The sequence below is a fragment of the Euphorbia lathyris genome, chromosome 2 (genome assembly GCF_963576675.1).
Source record: "Euphorbia lathyris chromosome 2, ddEupLath1.1, whole genome shotgun sequence".
NCBI lineage: Eukaryota > Viridiplantae > Streptophyta > Magnoliopsida > Malpighiales > Euphorbiaceae > Euphorbia > Euphorbia lathyris.
In genome coordinates, this window is record NC_088911.1 from 123,916,934 (window position 1) to 123,928,939 (window position 12,006).

General features: G+C 35.2%; 2 protein-coding genes across 3 annotated transcripts; both read right to left on the reverse strand.

Annotated features, from left to right (window-relative positions):
* Window positions 1-256: 256 nt before the first annotated feature.
* LOC136219794 (uncharacterized) lies at window positions 257-1,261 on the reverse strand. The gene is made up of 2 exons (XM_066007336.1): window positions 831-1,261; window positions 257-753 (listed from the first exon to the last, which is right to left on the reverse strand). The coding sequence occupies exons 1-2, from the start codon at window positions 942-944 to the stop codon at window positions 508-510; spliced, it is 360 nt and encodes a 119-aa protein (XP_065863408.1). The 5' UTR covers window positions 945-1,261; the 3' UTR covers window positions 257-507.
* A 3,363-nt stretch (window positions 1,262-4,624) lies between these two features.
* Window positions 4,625-9,950, reverse strand: LOC136219793 (NEDD8-activating enzyme E1 catalytic subunit). 2 transcript variants are annotated; one of them, XM_066007334.1, is made up of 9 exons: window positions 9,763-9,950; window positions 9,474-9,637; window positions 8,667-8,869; window positions 7,312-7,544; window positions 7,166-7,228; window positions 7,028-7,084; window positions 6,646-6,767; window positions 5,702-5,819; window positions 4,625-5,097 (listed from the first exon to the last, which is right to left on the reverse strand). In XM_066007334.1, exons 1-9 carry the CDS (start codon window positions 9,862-9,864, stop codon window positions 4,810-4,812), a joined length of 1,350 nt encoding a protein of 449 aa, XP_065863406.1. In that variant the 5' UTR covers window positions 9,865-9,950; the 3' UTR covers window positions 4,625-4,809. The 2 variants fall into 2 exon arrangements, with proteins under 2 accessions (XP_065863406.1, XP_065863405.1); XM_066007333.1 differs by having other exon boundaries at window positions 9,474-9,685; window positions 9,763-9,906.
* Window positions 9,951-12,006: the final 2,056 nt, after the last annotated feature.

The window sequence follows — 12,006 nt, forward strand, 5'->3', positions numbered from 1 at the left end:
CAATTAATGTCTAGATTTCAATACCACCACTTAAACAAAAGAAAAAAACACAATTCAAACTAAACATTCCCATACCCTTATCTTAGTTCTTTTTCTCTATTTTTTTATGCATATTTCTATGGACCACTTTCTTTCTTTTAAGGTTTTAGCCTTTAACAAAGATTATACATTTAGAAACCCATCTAATCAAACTTCTATAATTGGGGTACAACACAAGAGTTTCCATTTTAGGAATATTGAATGGAATACTGAAATAAATAATCAATCATCACATTCATTAATTAGTTTAGCAAGCAACAATACAACCTCTATACAATACTTTATTAAAAAAACAAGCCACCCACCATTATTGTAGAGGTACAATCCTTTGGTTTACCTCATTACCAACTCCTACAAACAGCATTTCCCTGTACATTTTCAACAATCATGTGGAGGAAAACTCATACAATTATCTTAATTAGTGAAAATCTTATTTAATTAATAGATTATGGCCTAATACTGCTATTATTAGCCTTGCTTAGGGTATAAAGAAGTTGTGTAAGAAACTTGGTGAGAAGCTGTTCTTGTATTATTGTCAAGTTGTCTAGGAGACTTGGAGTTGATTGAATTATGTCTTCCTTGCCTGTTTCTCCTTCTTGGCTGTGATGACCTTGGAATGAAAACTCCTGTTCCTTTGCTTTCTCTTCTGCAACTTTGTTCAACTACATATGGAGATGCTGCTCTATTTGGATAGTAATTCCCTCTAGATAAATCCTGCAAGAATTCCCAAGTTAACTTCAGCTTATCTAAAGAAAGAAAGTGAAAGTAAGAGAAAGGAAATCTAAAAAGACCTGGAAAGAAACAGAAGGGTAACTAGAAACTGGGACTTCATCATCATCATCCATGATTAGAAGAGAAATCTGCCTGCTAAGATCAGCAAAGAACAAGTCATCTTCTAACTCCATATCTTGTAATTGGGAATAAAGATTTGGGGGTTTCTTGTGGGAAGTGAAGTGGGGGGGATTTTAAATAGGGGAAAAGGGGGGGTGAGAGTTAAAAAGCAAAATGAGGTGTACATGTGGGAAGGTGGGGTAAGGAATGGCAGTTGGCTAATCTGGCTAAAAGGCCCACAAGAATCATGAATTTGGGGGTAATGATATTATCCAGTTGAGGAAGATGAAGAAGAGGAAGAGGAACAGCCCACACTCACTCACTCACACCCAGATATCATAATATCTAATCCAATATCTTCTTCAATTGGTTGTAATTTGATAGGTGGACTTGTCCCTCTCTCTCCCACACATATACATGCCTCTAAAGACCAAAACTTTAGGGTATGGTATGGCTCTAAATTCATAGTCAGATACTTAACAATATTCAGACACTATCTTATCCAAATTTTATATTGTCTTTTACATTAGAATTGAGGTTAAGCAAGTTTAGAGTGGGACCAATTATGATGAAAGGCACAAGTGGTAAGGACATTTGAACCATTAACTAATAACTACAGCTGTTAAAAGTTCAGCAGATATATAGCAATTATAGCAATTCACTGACTACCTATATCTAACTGTTGAATATAGACAAGGGGAGAGGCTGAGTGGTCCTATGTAATTTAAGGCCAATCTTTATAGCTAGCTGCGCAATAACAAATACTGATCTGCAGCTCACCACTATTCTTTTTGGATTATCTTTTGACATTTGATGCGGGGTGTTAACGGGTCAAACCGAGTTCGGGTATGGGTAGGTTCAGATCGGCTCGAAAATTTGGATTCGGCTCGAATTCAAAAGAACCAAACACATGCTCAAAAACGGTTCGAGAATGGCTGCGTTCAAGAACGGCTCAAAAAAGATCTTGATCTCAAATTTATACTTAAAATTATTTGTTTTAATATTTTGTTATTTAATTCTAGCCTTTTAAAGAATGGAAAAAACAAATTTAACATATATATATATATATATATATATATATATATATATATATATATATATATATATATATATATAGTAAAACCTCTATATAGGAATACTCTATATAAGAATAACCTCCAATTTGTTATAAAAAATTTCGGTCCCAACTTGGGCCGGTTATAAATAAGAATAACCTCCCAAATGTTAATTGTTATACATAATCCAAGTCCCACCTTTAGAAACTATACCTCTATATAGGAATAATTATGTAAATAATGTATATATGTATTAAGGATTTAAACAAAATTTATTAAAAAATTTAAAAATTATTGAGATTAAATATAAGTTGGCACACAAATTCCAACTTTAACTATAAATTCTTACCATTTTCCCATAAAACTCTTTTCTTTATGTATTGGAAACTCAACTCAAAACTCTTCCAATTCTTTAGGTATTGGAAATAAAACTCGTAGACTTGATATGCTAAACATTAATTTGTTTTATTAATCTATTCTATTGTACATTGTGTATATAAACCAATTTCAAGCGACCCCATTTCATAAACTTTAAGTGTTGATTTTTTTTTTTTGGATACCAAACTCTATATAAGAATAACCTCCTAATTGTTATACAAATTGTCCGGTCCCAAACGTATTCCTATATAGAGGTTTTACTGTATATATATATTGTTGGGTCTAATCCAACTTTTGAATTGACTTCTTTGGCTGTTCATTGATATGTGTTGAGGTAGACTCAATGCGTACACTCCGATGTCAAAGTTATTAACCAATCAAAAAGTGATGTCTTACGTAATGAAGAGAGAGAAAATAAAGAATGCCTACTAATAAAAAATACCATTTTGCCCCTAGCTTGTGTGGTTCCTGCTGTGAGCTTCTCCATTATCAATGGGTTTTGCCGAGTGGAACCGGCTTTTCAAAAAGCGAAATGTGCCTATGTTTGTGATAATAGAGTGTGAAAATATATCTTTCAATTCATGCATATTAGTCAAAGGATGTAGAAGGATATGTCTCATGCTGATATGTGCAAGCGAACACCTACAAGACAAAGGAAAGACTTGGTTGGATCCCCGATGAGGGATACGATTACGTCCAAGTCAGTTTTGGTCTAGAGAGAATAAATAGAAAACTTAAAGAGAGAAGCTAATATATAATGTACTTTTTGTGAAGGGAGAGGACTCTTAGTCTATTTAGGAGAAAAATGACTTGTGTTTGATTTGGAAAAGAAACCGAGAAAGTCGGGTTTCCTTATCAGTAAGTCGTTATCTGGGTGCCAATGAATTCTTGTTCAGGGAAGGACTCTTATAACCGAACTTATAGGGAAGAAGCTTCTGAAAGTGCATTTTAGGGACATTCAGCAAGCGTGAAGAGAGGATTCGAGTCTGCTCAAACTCAGGTTAGATATTCACTTATGTTATCAGAAGCCCCACAATAGGATAAATAGTCTTTCAAGGCTAGATCATTGTTCTGAGATTCTAGGTGCTAAGCATTCAGTTCAACGTTTGATCTTCGACTCTTAACAACACGACACATGTTTACCTTAGCCTAAGGATTTTATGTTTCGTAGTTGTTATTGTCTCTCAGAGTAATCAAGGCACCGACTTCAGCTTTTTGAAATTCGTTAAAGTCAAACGTCGATTGAGAAAGTCATAAATAAATAGTTTAGATATGTAATGTATTGAGTGATTGGTCTAAATATATAAAAGATGCTCTAATTTGACCCAGTGTTGTAATTTCTCTTTTTTTCATATATAAAAATATAGTGTTTAGATTGAAAGAGATGAATTAATAGGTATTTTTCTATTTTTGGAAAAGAAGGTAAATACACCAAAAGTTAATGGTGGAGAAGGTGTGTTGGACCCTCTTTTGATGACAAAATAACAGATTACATGAGACCAATGAATCTTGGTGACCCCTCCATATATATGGGGATTCGTTTCCCATATTCTTACTTATTTAAATACAATATCATCTTAAGTGAAGAGTAGATCACAACTGCCTGCCTGCGACATCAACATTAATTCCTTAATTAAGACTAAGCTATGCTATATATCCTCTCAATAAGAACTGCTGCTTCACTGGAAACATGTGCATTAATTCCACTAATCTACAAGTTTAGTGATAAGGGAACTCAACTGGGAATAAATCATAAATTATGAAGGAGAAATGGTTAAAAACTAAAAAGGTATGTAGTCTCAATCAAGAGATCATGTTAAAATCCATAAAGGATGTAGCTAGCATGGGGCTTTTTCAAATTTTTAACACCCATTGCCAGTATGGGTGTGAATTGGTGTAAAATGAGTGTGTTTCTATCTGATAAATTATCAAAATAATTTATATGTTAGAAAATCGGATGGAGGCCGGATGTATTGAAGGCGACCGATGGTCGTTGCTTCAGTGATTTCCGAATATAGTAAAAAAAAGATCCATATATATATATATACCTTTTTTGTATGTTGGATTGGTGTGTCATATTTACAGCTTTTGCTTGCCACCTAGTAATATCCCCACAAAGGGCATTTCATAGAATTGGATATGATTCCTTCGTGTACGCTACTATCTATCTTTAAGGAAAATAATGCATTTTTTCTAAGGAACCACATGGGATAGGAAGCACATTAACAACTAGGATGCCCATACCCCTCCCCTCATATAGGTATTCCAATTCTTTACACAGCTAACTCTACAAAGATCTACTCTAACATTGCAAAACAAGATAAGTTCAAAATCTTTCTTCATAACTTACTTTTCTTGGCACCTACAACTGTTTCTTTGATTCACTGTATCTTAGACTTAAAAAATTAATTTACATAGCTCACCAATTTCGTGCTTTTGAACAAAAATTCTAACAGAGCTTCACAAGTTCTGAATCTAAATTACATCCAGGAGCTGTATGCAAAAATTATGCCCCGCCAGCCATGTCCATGTCTGTGATTCCATCAATTCCCTTGAACACAACACGTAATTTTCTCAGACAAGACGTTTTACTGTCTTTCTCGCTAGTTACACCGCTTACATTTACAATGTCTCTCTGGACTTTCCCCATGAGTTCAAATAGTGACAGATTTAGGTTTGAACGAGTCATCTCTTCTAGAACCGGAGGTGCCTGCATGTATAGATTCTTTCCTCTGTGTCTGATACTTGCTTTTGATAAAACTAGCTTTGGATGCTCTTCCAGCAGATCAATAAACTGTTCATACCATCAAAGCAATCATTATGAGTTAAAAAACAATACCTGTTGCCAACTAGTTCAGATCAAGCACAAGATGGAATTCTTCCTTTCTCAGTCAAAAAGGAGTATTTATCTCTCATTGAAATAGTAAAGTGAGAAGGCCCATAGACCAGAAAAACTTGCAAAAGACGCGCATATGCTGCTTATAAAGCCATATACGAAGTTAGTCTTTCGGAAAACAAAAGGATGTAAAGAAAAGCCTCATTTTTCTTCCAATTTGAGATCTACGGATTTCCAGCAAATTACAAATTTAAAATGCCGGCTTTCATGTTTTACTATGCTCATTGGTATGTCAAACTATGGAGAGGGAATCTCGTTGGATCAATGTCAAGAATCGTCATGGCAAACAAGTAATCAGCCAAAAATGAGATAAATATAAATATCTCGTCATGTACAACTATCCTTTATCAGCCTACTAATGAAACAATGGTTGGATCAATGTCACGAATCATCATGGCAAACAAGTAATCAGCCAAAAATGAGAGAGAAATATAAATATCTCGTCATGTACAACTATTATCAGCGTACTAATGAAATAATGGTCATAAAAACCAGAAGTAACCTTTTGCAGAGTAACTGAAGTATCGAGCTCAATAAGGACACCTGGACCACAAACAAGACAGTCCTTGTCCTTCCCAAGTTCAGTCACTTTAATATGGAGACCTTCCACACCAACGTACCTACAAAAGATTCAAACCATTCAGAACACATCAGGAAATAGTTCTACCAGAAAAAAACAGATCACATAACATACACTAATAATTACCAGCGATTGTGAAACTAAAGAAGCAATAATCTATATCCAACCTTTGGACATTTAGGATATTAGCCTCTTGTGATCTAAGTTGGACTTGGTTCACTCATGAAACCTAGATGGCTATTTGATTACTTAGTAAACCACCCGAATAAGTGACAAACCAGTTAACTTGATCAGAATTGCTGTATTATCTGTGAATCAATTCAGTCAACCAAATGAGTGAAACAGTTGAACTAAGCTAAGCAAGATGCCACGGTAACTCAAAAAATTTCCACTAGTATTATACTGATAAGACCCAAATCCTAGTTCAAGAAATTGGAACCAGATGGAGCAAAATCATACTTGATCTAGCAATTCCAACAATGAAAAGTTTGCACAAGAAGATCATATATTATTAGTCAACTATGTAAATGGCTGATCTGATGTAGCTAATCTTAAGGTCTCAGGAATTTCTATTCAGTGCTCAATGAAGCTCTAATAACATTACAATTGCAGCAGTAATGATTAAGGTTTATATTGGCAGGTGAACCAAGACGATACTTAAAGAGGTATGATGTAGCTCAACAATTAAAATGTCAATGGTTTAAGCATAGCCATAATAGAGGAGCAACATGGGGGGAGAGACCATACAGATTCTAAAAGTTTCTCAAATGGATGAAGACTAAAGGCAACAAAAAAAAAATCATATGCTGCATCACTACATGAGTTAATCAAACACAACAAACAATCATAAAAGCAGCTGCACTCACGTTAGGTAGTTGGACAAAGTTTTGCTGCATCCAGATGCAATCTTCAGAGTTTCCAGTGCACAAGCAGCTGATATAATTGCATTTGTGGAAGCAATAGCTGGTATGATATTTTTCACAACACCCTGTAAGGTGCAAAAAGTGGGCATCAAACAATGAGCTGAAGCCAATAATAAATGATACTTCAATCATGCATCATTCTCTCGCCCACCCCTAATCATACCAAAGCTACTAAATAGAGAAGACCCACCCCTCGTTTTGCTACAGAAAAGGTCTTCCAAAGATTAAACTAAACAATGCAGGTTCACCTATTAGTAGTTAAGCATTCAATAGCACAGAATTAAGAAAGCAATTACTTGGACTTGGACTTTAGCTTCAATAGTACCTGAGTAAGAGAATATGTAACTCCTTGAATGCCAAAAAGCTCAGCTCTCCTGACAGCCTATGGGATACAATTAGAACATATGACTAAAGACCACATAAGATCAATATTAAGAAAATTATGTAATGTCCACTATTTCACCTCCTTGTAAACCCACTTCATATGTTCTGGGTCATCTGGATCAAAAGACTTTCCACTATGATCCTACAAATGCAATGATCATAAATAATAGCAATAGCTTATGAAATCATCAATTCAAAAGCGGGAAAGGATAGCTGATGCATTACCTCATCCCATTTAATTAAATGAGCATATTCAATACAATGAGCAGGAGTTCTTGGGGTTTCTGCAAGAGTACATAAAGGAAACTTGACTTGAGGTGGGAAAAGCCAGATAGTACACGCAAAGCACGGAGTAGTGCCCGGCATAATAACCCTCGCATGGCCCTTGAAACCTTCAGTTCCACCATCTACCATCGGCTTCACTGTTTCTTCTCTCGGGTTGTCATCAGAATCATACTCTAGTTTCCAAAAAAAGAAAAAAACAAGAATTCATAAAACATAAGCTCGGGATGGTAAGCAAGCAGAGCCAGACCGCAGCATATTATATACTCCCTCCGTCCCATATTATTTGTCACATTTGACCAAATCACACATAATAAGCAAATGATTGATTTGCATTAAAATTTATAGAAAATAGACTAGAATACCCTCTCTTTCTTAACAATCCTCATTTTCTGTAATATTCATTAAATTACACCATTCTTCATATCTTGAAAACTTAAAATGACAAAAAGTGCAATTAATGCTAAAATCATTAACAAGGGTAAAATAGAAAAAAATTACATTGAAAACTTAAACTGACAAATAATATGAAACAAGAAATTTTTTCTCTATGTGACAAATAATATTGAAAGGAGGGAGTATGAAACTCAGATATAGTATACTGCAGCACAGCCTCAAACTAAATGATCAAATTTGAAAAGTTTGCATCAACCTTCCAAGGCAATAGTGCACACATTTCAGCAGCTGTTCTCATATATATAATTATTGAGAAAACTTAAGCAACAATTTGCCACATTTAAAAGCTTAGACATATGCAGTAGATGAGTATTGCAAATACAAGAGGTATAAGAAACTAGCATCATGATACAAGACAAGCACATCAAGTATATTATCTCCCTCCTACAAAAGAGCTCATAACTTTGATGTCTACTTCGTAAAGTTTTTGCCATAAACAATGTACTTATCATTTTCATTTATAAACCTTGTACCATAAGGCTCAAGTTTTTTTTTTAACAAAAAACAAAAAATAAAATAAGACCTATAAAGCTTCAAAGGAATGTGATGTCTCATTGTAAGGTAAAACTTCGCCTACATGTATCCTTTTTACCCTACAAAGGGTGCATATTAGTTAGCATTAAGAAGGCACATTCTCCTCATCTTCATCGTAATTTTATTCTAGTTGATTTTTCTGTCATATACTTCTTGCTAGGGCACGTACAATTGTTGCTTCTGACTCATTCATAAAATTAATAACTTTAAATGAAAGGTAAGCTACACATAATTCCTTCATGAAATTAAATTAAAATTGACAAATAATACACATTTAAGATGGCACAAACAAGATTAAACTTACGCACCGAGAAAACTGCAAGCTACATCATTTATATAGCTCCGAGCTTCAATAGAATCGAGACCAAGCACAATAATGCTAAAATCGTTATAAAATTCAAGTTCTTTGTCCTCAATCCGGCAAAAATGAGGCACAATATTCACACCACAAACTCTTTCCATTACACGTTTAGCTGCCACTTCAGCCTTTGGCTTACCAACATCTTCAACTCTGCAATAAGCAAACTAGATTTATAGAAAATTTATAAGTATATATTAAATGCCAATGCAACTTATGAACAAAGCATCCACATGCCAAAAAGTTGGAAGTTTATCATCTATGACGTACACTCTTCTTCATTAGAGTTTCAGCATTTTGTATCCGTTTCCATCATCATTTCCTAGCTATATTTTTCTAGAAATAACGTTCCCGGTGTCCGTTATCATACCTTAGGATGCTATCATCATAGCAAACATGATGAGAAAATAGCAAATAGCCAAACATACTACCTTGACAACCAACATGGAAGACAATTGTCCCAACAAACACAACTTTTTCAAATTGATGTTTAAAAAATTTCATGAAACACAAGTCTCTGTAATCAAAATGTACTTGTTTTGAAGTGCAGTAAACGCCATCTAAAGGATTTTCAGGTTAAAATAAGTTGTAAACAATAATAAGCAGCCTTCTCTCTATGCTATACTCTAGTTTACATGGACCAATCAACATCATATACTGAAGTCAAAAATAAGGCCGAGAGCAAGAAGCAAGAGACAACAAGACATAAATATAATACAAAATCAAGAAAACACAGGGATGGTTTGAAATCGAAAACCTGAAAAGAAATTGACGATTGAGGTTAGAAACCTCGATACGGTCCATGTCAATGACCTCTAGATTCTTAAAACCTGACAAGGCCAAGTTCTTCAAGAGCTCACAGCCCAATCCACCGGCACCAACCACCAGGATTCGAACATACTCTTGAAGATCATCTCGTAGCTACCGCAACAAACACATCCAAAGAAATAGCAGTCAGAAGAACAAAACCTAAAATTGCAGAAGACAAAGATTGAATGCTAAGAATATGTTGAATTGTCGCAGTAAAAAATAGTAAAGTAACTCACTTGGCTACCGGGTTCAAAGGTAGGAGCGACGAGATTGCCGGGCCTGAGAAGCAGTTTATCCAGGTCTCTCGATCGGCTCGGCTGCACCGTCGAGTCTGACATTGTTGAGCTCTCTTTCTCTTTTGGGGGGTTACTGAGTAAATTATTAAGCTCAAGGCCAAAAGCTGAAACCCCAAAATTGGCGTACCTATGAGCGTATATTTTACGCTTCTTTTAGTGTTTGGTAAATGTAATCGTTACAGTTCAAATGATTGAAAGTAACACTCTTTTTCTCTTTTGAAGAATTTAAGTAAACATTTAAAAGGAAATGTAATAACAGAGATAAAATAGATAAAATTTAGGTAGATTTCAAATAAAATCTATGTGGTTTCATTAATTTTCAGATAAAAGACTGTGGTTTACTTTTTGTCAAAACAATGATTGGAGTTTCACACTTAAATTAATGCTATTAAAACCATCTTTAATGACCTGAAAATGAAAATTTTCAAAAATTAAAGTTGTTCAATGTCATATTTTCTATGGAACTACATTTTCGATTTTCGAAAATCATTTTTTTTGAACTTTCTCTCTCTAAACATTAACTTTCTTTCTCTTTACCAAACTTCATCTAAATAATCTCAAAATAAAAAAGTTGAAGAATTAAAGTTGCTTAGAATATTAGTAGTTCTTAAAATATGTCATTTTTGAAGTCGTCAAATGTGATTTTAATAGTATCAATCGAAAAAGTCCTTATTTTGCTAAAATTGAAAACTTCAATCCTTGTTTTGACAAAAAGTAAACCACAGTCATTTATCTGAAAATTAGTGAAACCATAGGGGTTTTATTTGAAATTTACCCTAAAATTTATATTAAAAAACAAAACTAACATTTCTCATAAAAAAAACCTAACCCTTTGTTTGGGAGTTTGGAGGTTAATGGAGGTGAGAGTTAAAGGAGGTAATAAAAAGGGAAAGGAATTGATGGAAATGAAAGTTAAAATTAACATTGTTTGAAAGTTTATAGGATGTAAATGAGGTTAAATGTTTAACTTCCTTTGGAAGTTTAAATATGGAGGAGAAGGAATGTTAAATTTACTTAGCATAGGCAATAAATTTTAAAAAACTTTACGTTACTCCCATTAACTCCCAATTTAGAAGATAGAGTTTGGAGGTTAGAGGAAGTAAACATTTAACCCCATTAACCTCCATTTACTCTCAAAAAATATCTCTCAAACAAGCTTAATACTTAACCTTCCATTACTTCCATTCCATTTACTCCCATTAACCTACTCCCAAATAGGGCTAAACTAACAAATATGGGCGAAGGGAGATTGGCCGGTGCAGGGCAAGGGGATATCGGCTTGGGGCCGCAACAGGCAGGGATGTCAGGGCGAGGGGAGTTCGGCATGGGGCCGCAACAGGCGGGGCTGCCAGGGCTAAGGGAGATCGGCATGGGGCTGCCGCGTGATGTTGGAGGCAGGGATGCGCGGCAGATGGGTTGTGAGGTGGTGATTTGCGCAGAGGGTGGAGTTGTAGGTGGTGGCACCCATGGTTGCCGGGAGATTGAGGAGGTTGAGGGTAGGGATGATTTTGCTAGGGTGGAACCTACAACATTGGGAAGGGCAAACGGGGATCAATTCCCGACGAATGAAGGGGGTTTGATGAGGTTAGGAAATGAGTGTGGTGGGGAGACTCGGGTGAGCATGGAGTCCTCCAAAGCTCGGATTGGGATGAACGATTCTATCAATTCTATTGGGGAATTGGCTAACAAATTTAATTCTAACCTTGAAATAGGGAGAATTTCATGGAAAGATACAGTGATGGGTGTGGTAGAGGAGGATCCTTGTATGGAAGAAATTTTAATGGAGGGCGAGTCAGAAGAAGTTTTTTCTGATTCAGATGAAGAGGACAGTGGTCAAGATGATCCGCTTTGTCCTGTGATCCGGCTTTCCTCGGTCGAGAAGCGTGCTCTTAGGGCTAAATGGAGACTATCTTTAATTGTCACAGTGCTGGGGAAAAGAATTAGTTTTAATTATTTCGCTCAGAGGATCAAGTTGTTGAAACACCTTTCCACATGATTTTGATTTGACAAAATTATTTAAGTTAATCCATGATTAAGGGACAATTAAATTTAAGTGCTTTGATTTAATTGTACTAAGATGTTTCTTCAATGATGAGTATAAATATAAATACAAAAAGAAATAAAAAGTAAGACAGGACGAAGTCAGCATAAGATCACAGCACAAGCTGAGTAGAGTGGAACTCA

Excerpts from the sequence above, each read along its gene's own strand:
- LOC136219793 (XM_066007334.1), bottom strand. The coding sequence starts at position 9,864 with ATGTCAGACTCGACGGTGCAGCCGAGCCGATCGAGAGACCTGGATAAA. Across the intron at positions 9,638-9,762 it reads CCTTTGAACCCGGTAGCCAA|CTACGAGATGATCTTCAAGA; the intron begins GTGAGTTACTTT and ends TTGTTGCGGTAG. Across the intron at positions 6,768-7,027 it reads TTACATATTCTCTTACTCAG|GGTGTTGTGAAAAATATCAT; the intron begins GTACTATTGAAG and ends TGCACCTTACAG.
- LOC136219794 (XM_066007336.1), bottom strand. The coding sequence starts at position 944 with ATGGAGTTAGAAGATGACTTGTTCTTTGCTGATCTTAGCAGGCAGATT. Across the intron at positions 754-830 it reads ACCCTTCTGTTTCTTTCCAG|GATTTATCTAGAGGGAATTA; the intron begins GTCTTTTTAGAT and ends GAATTCTTGCAG.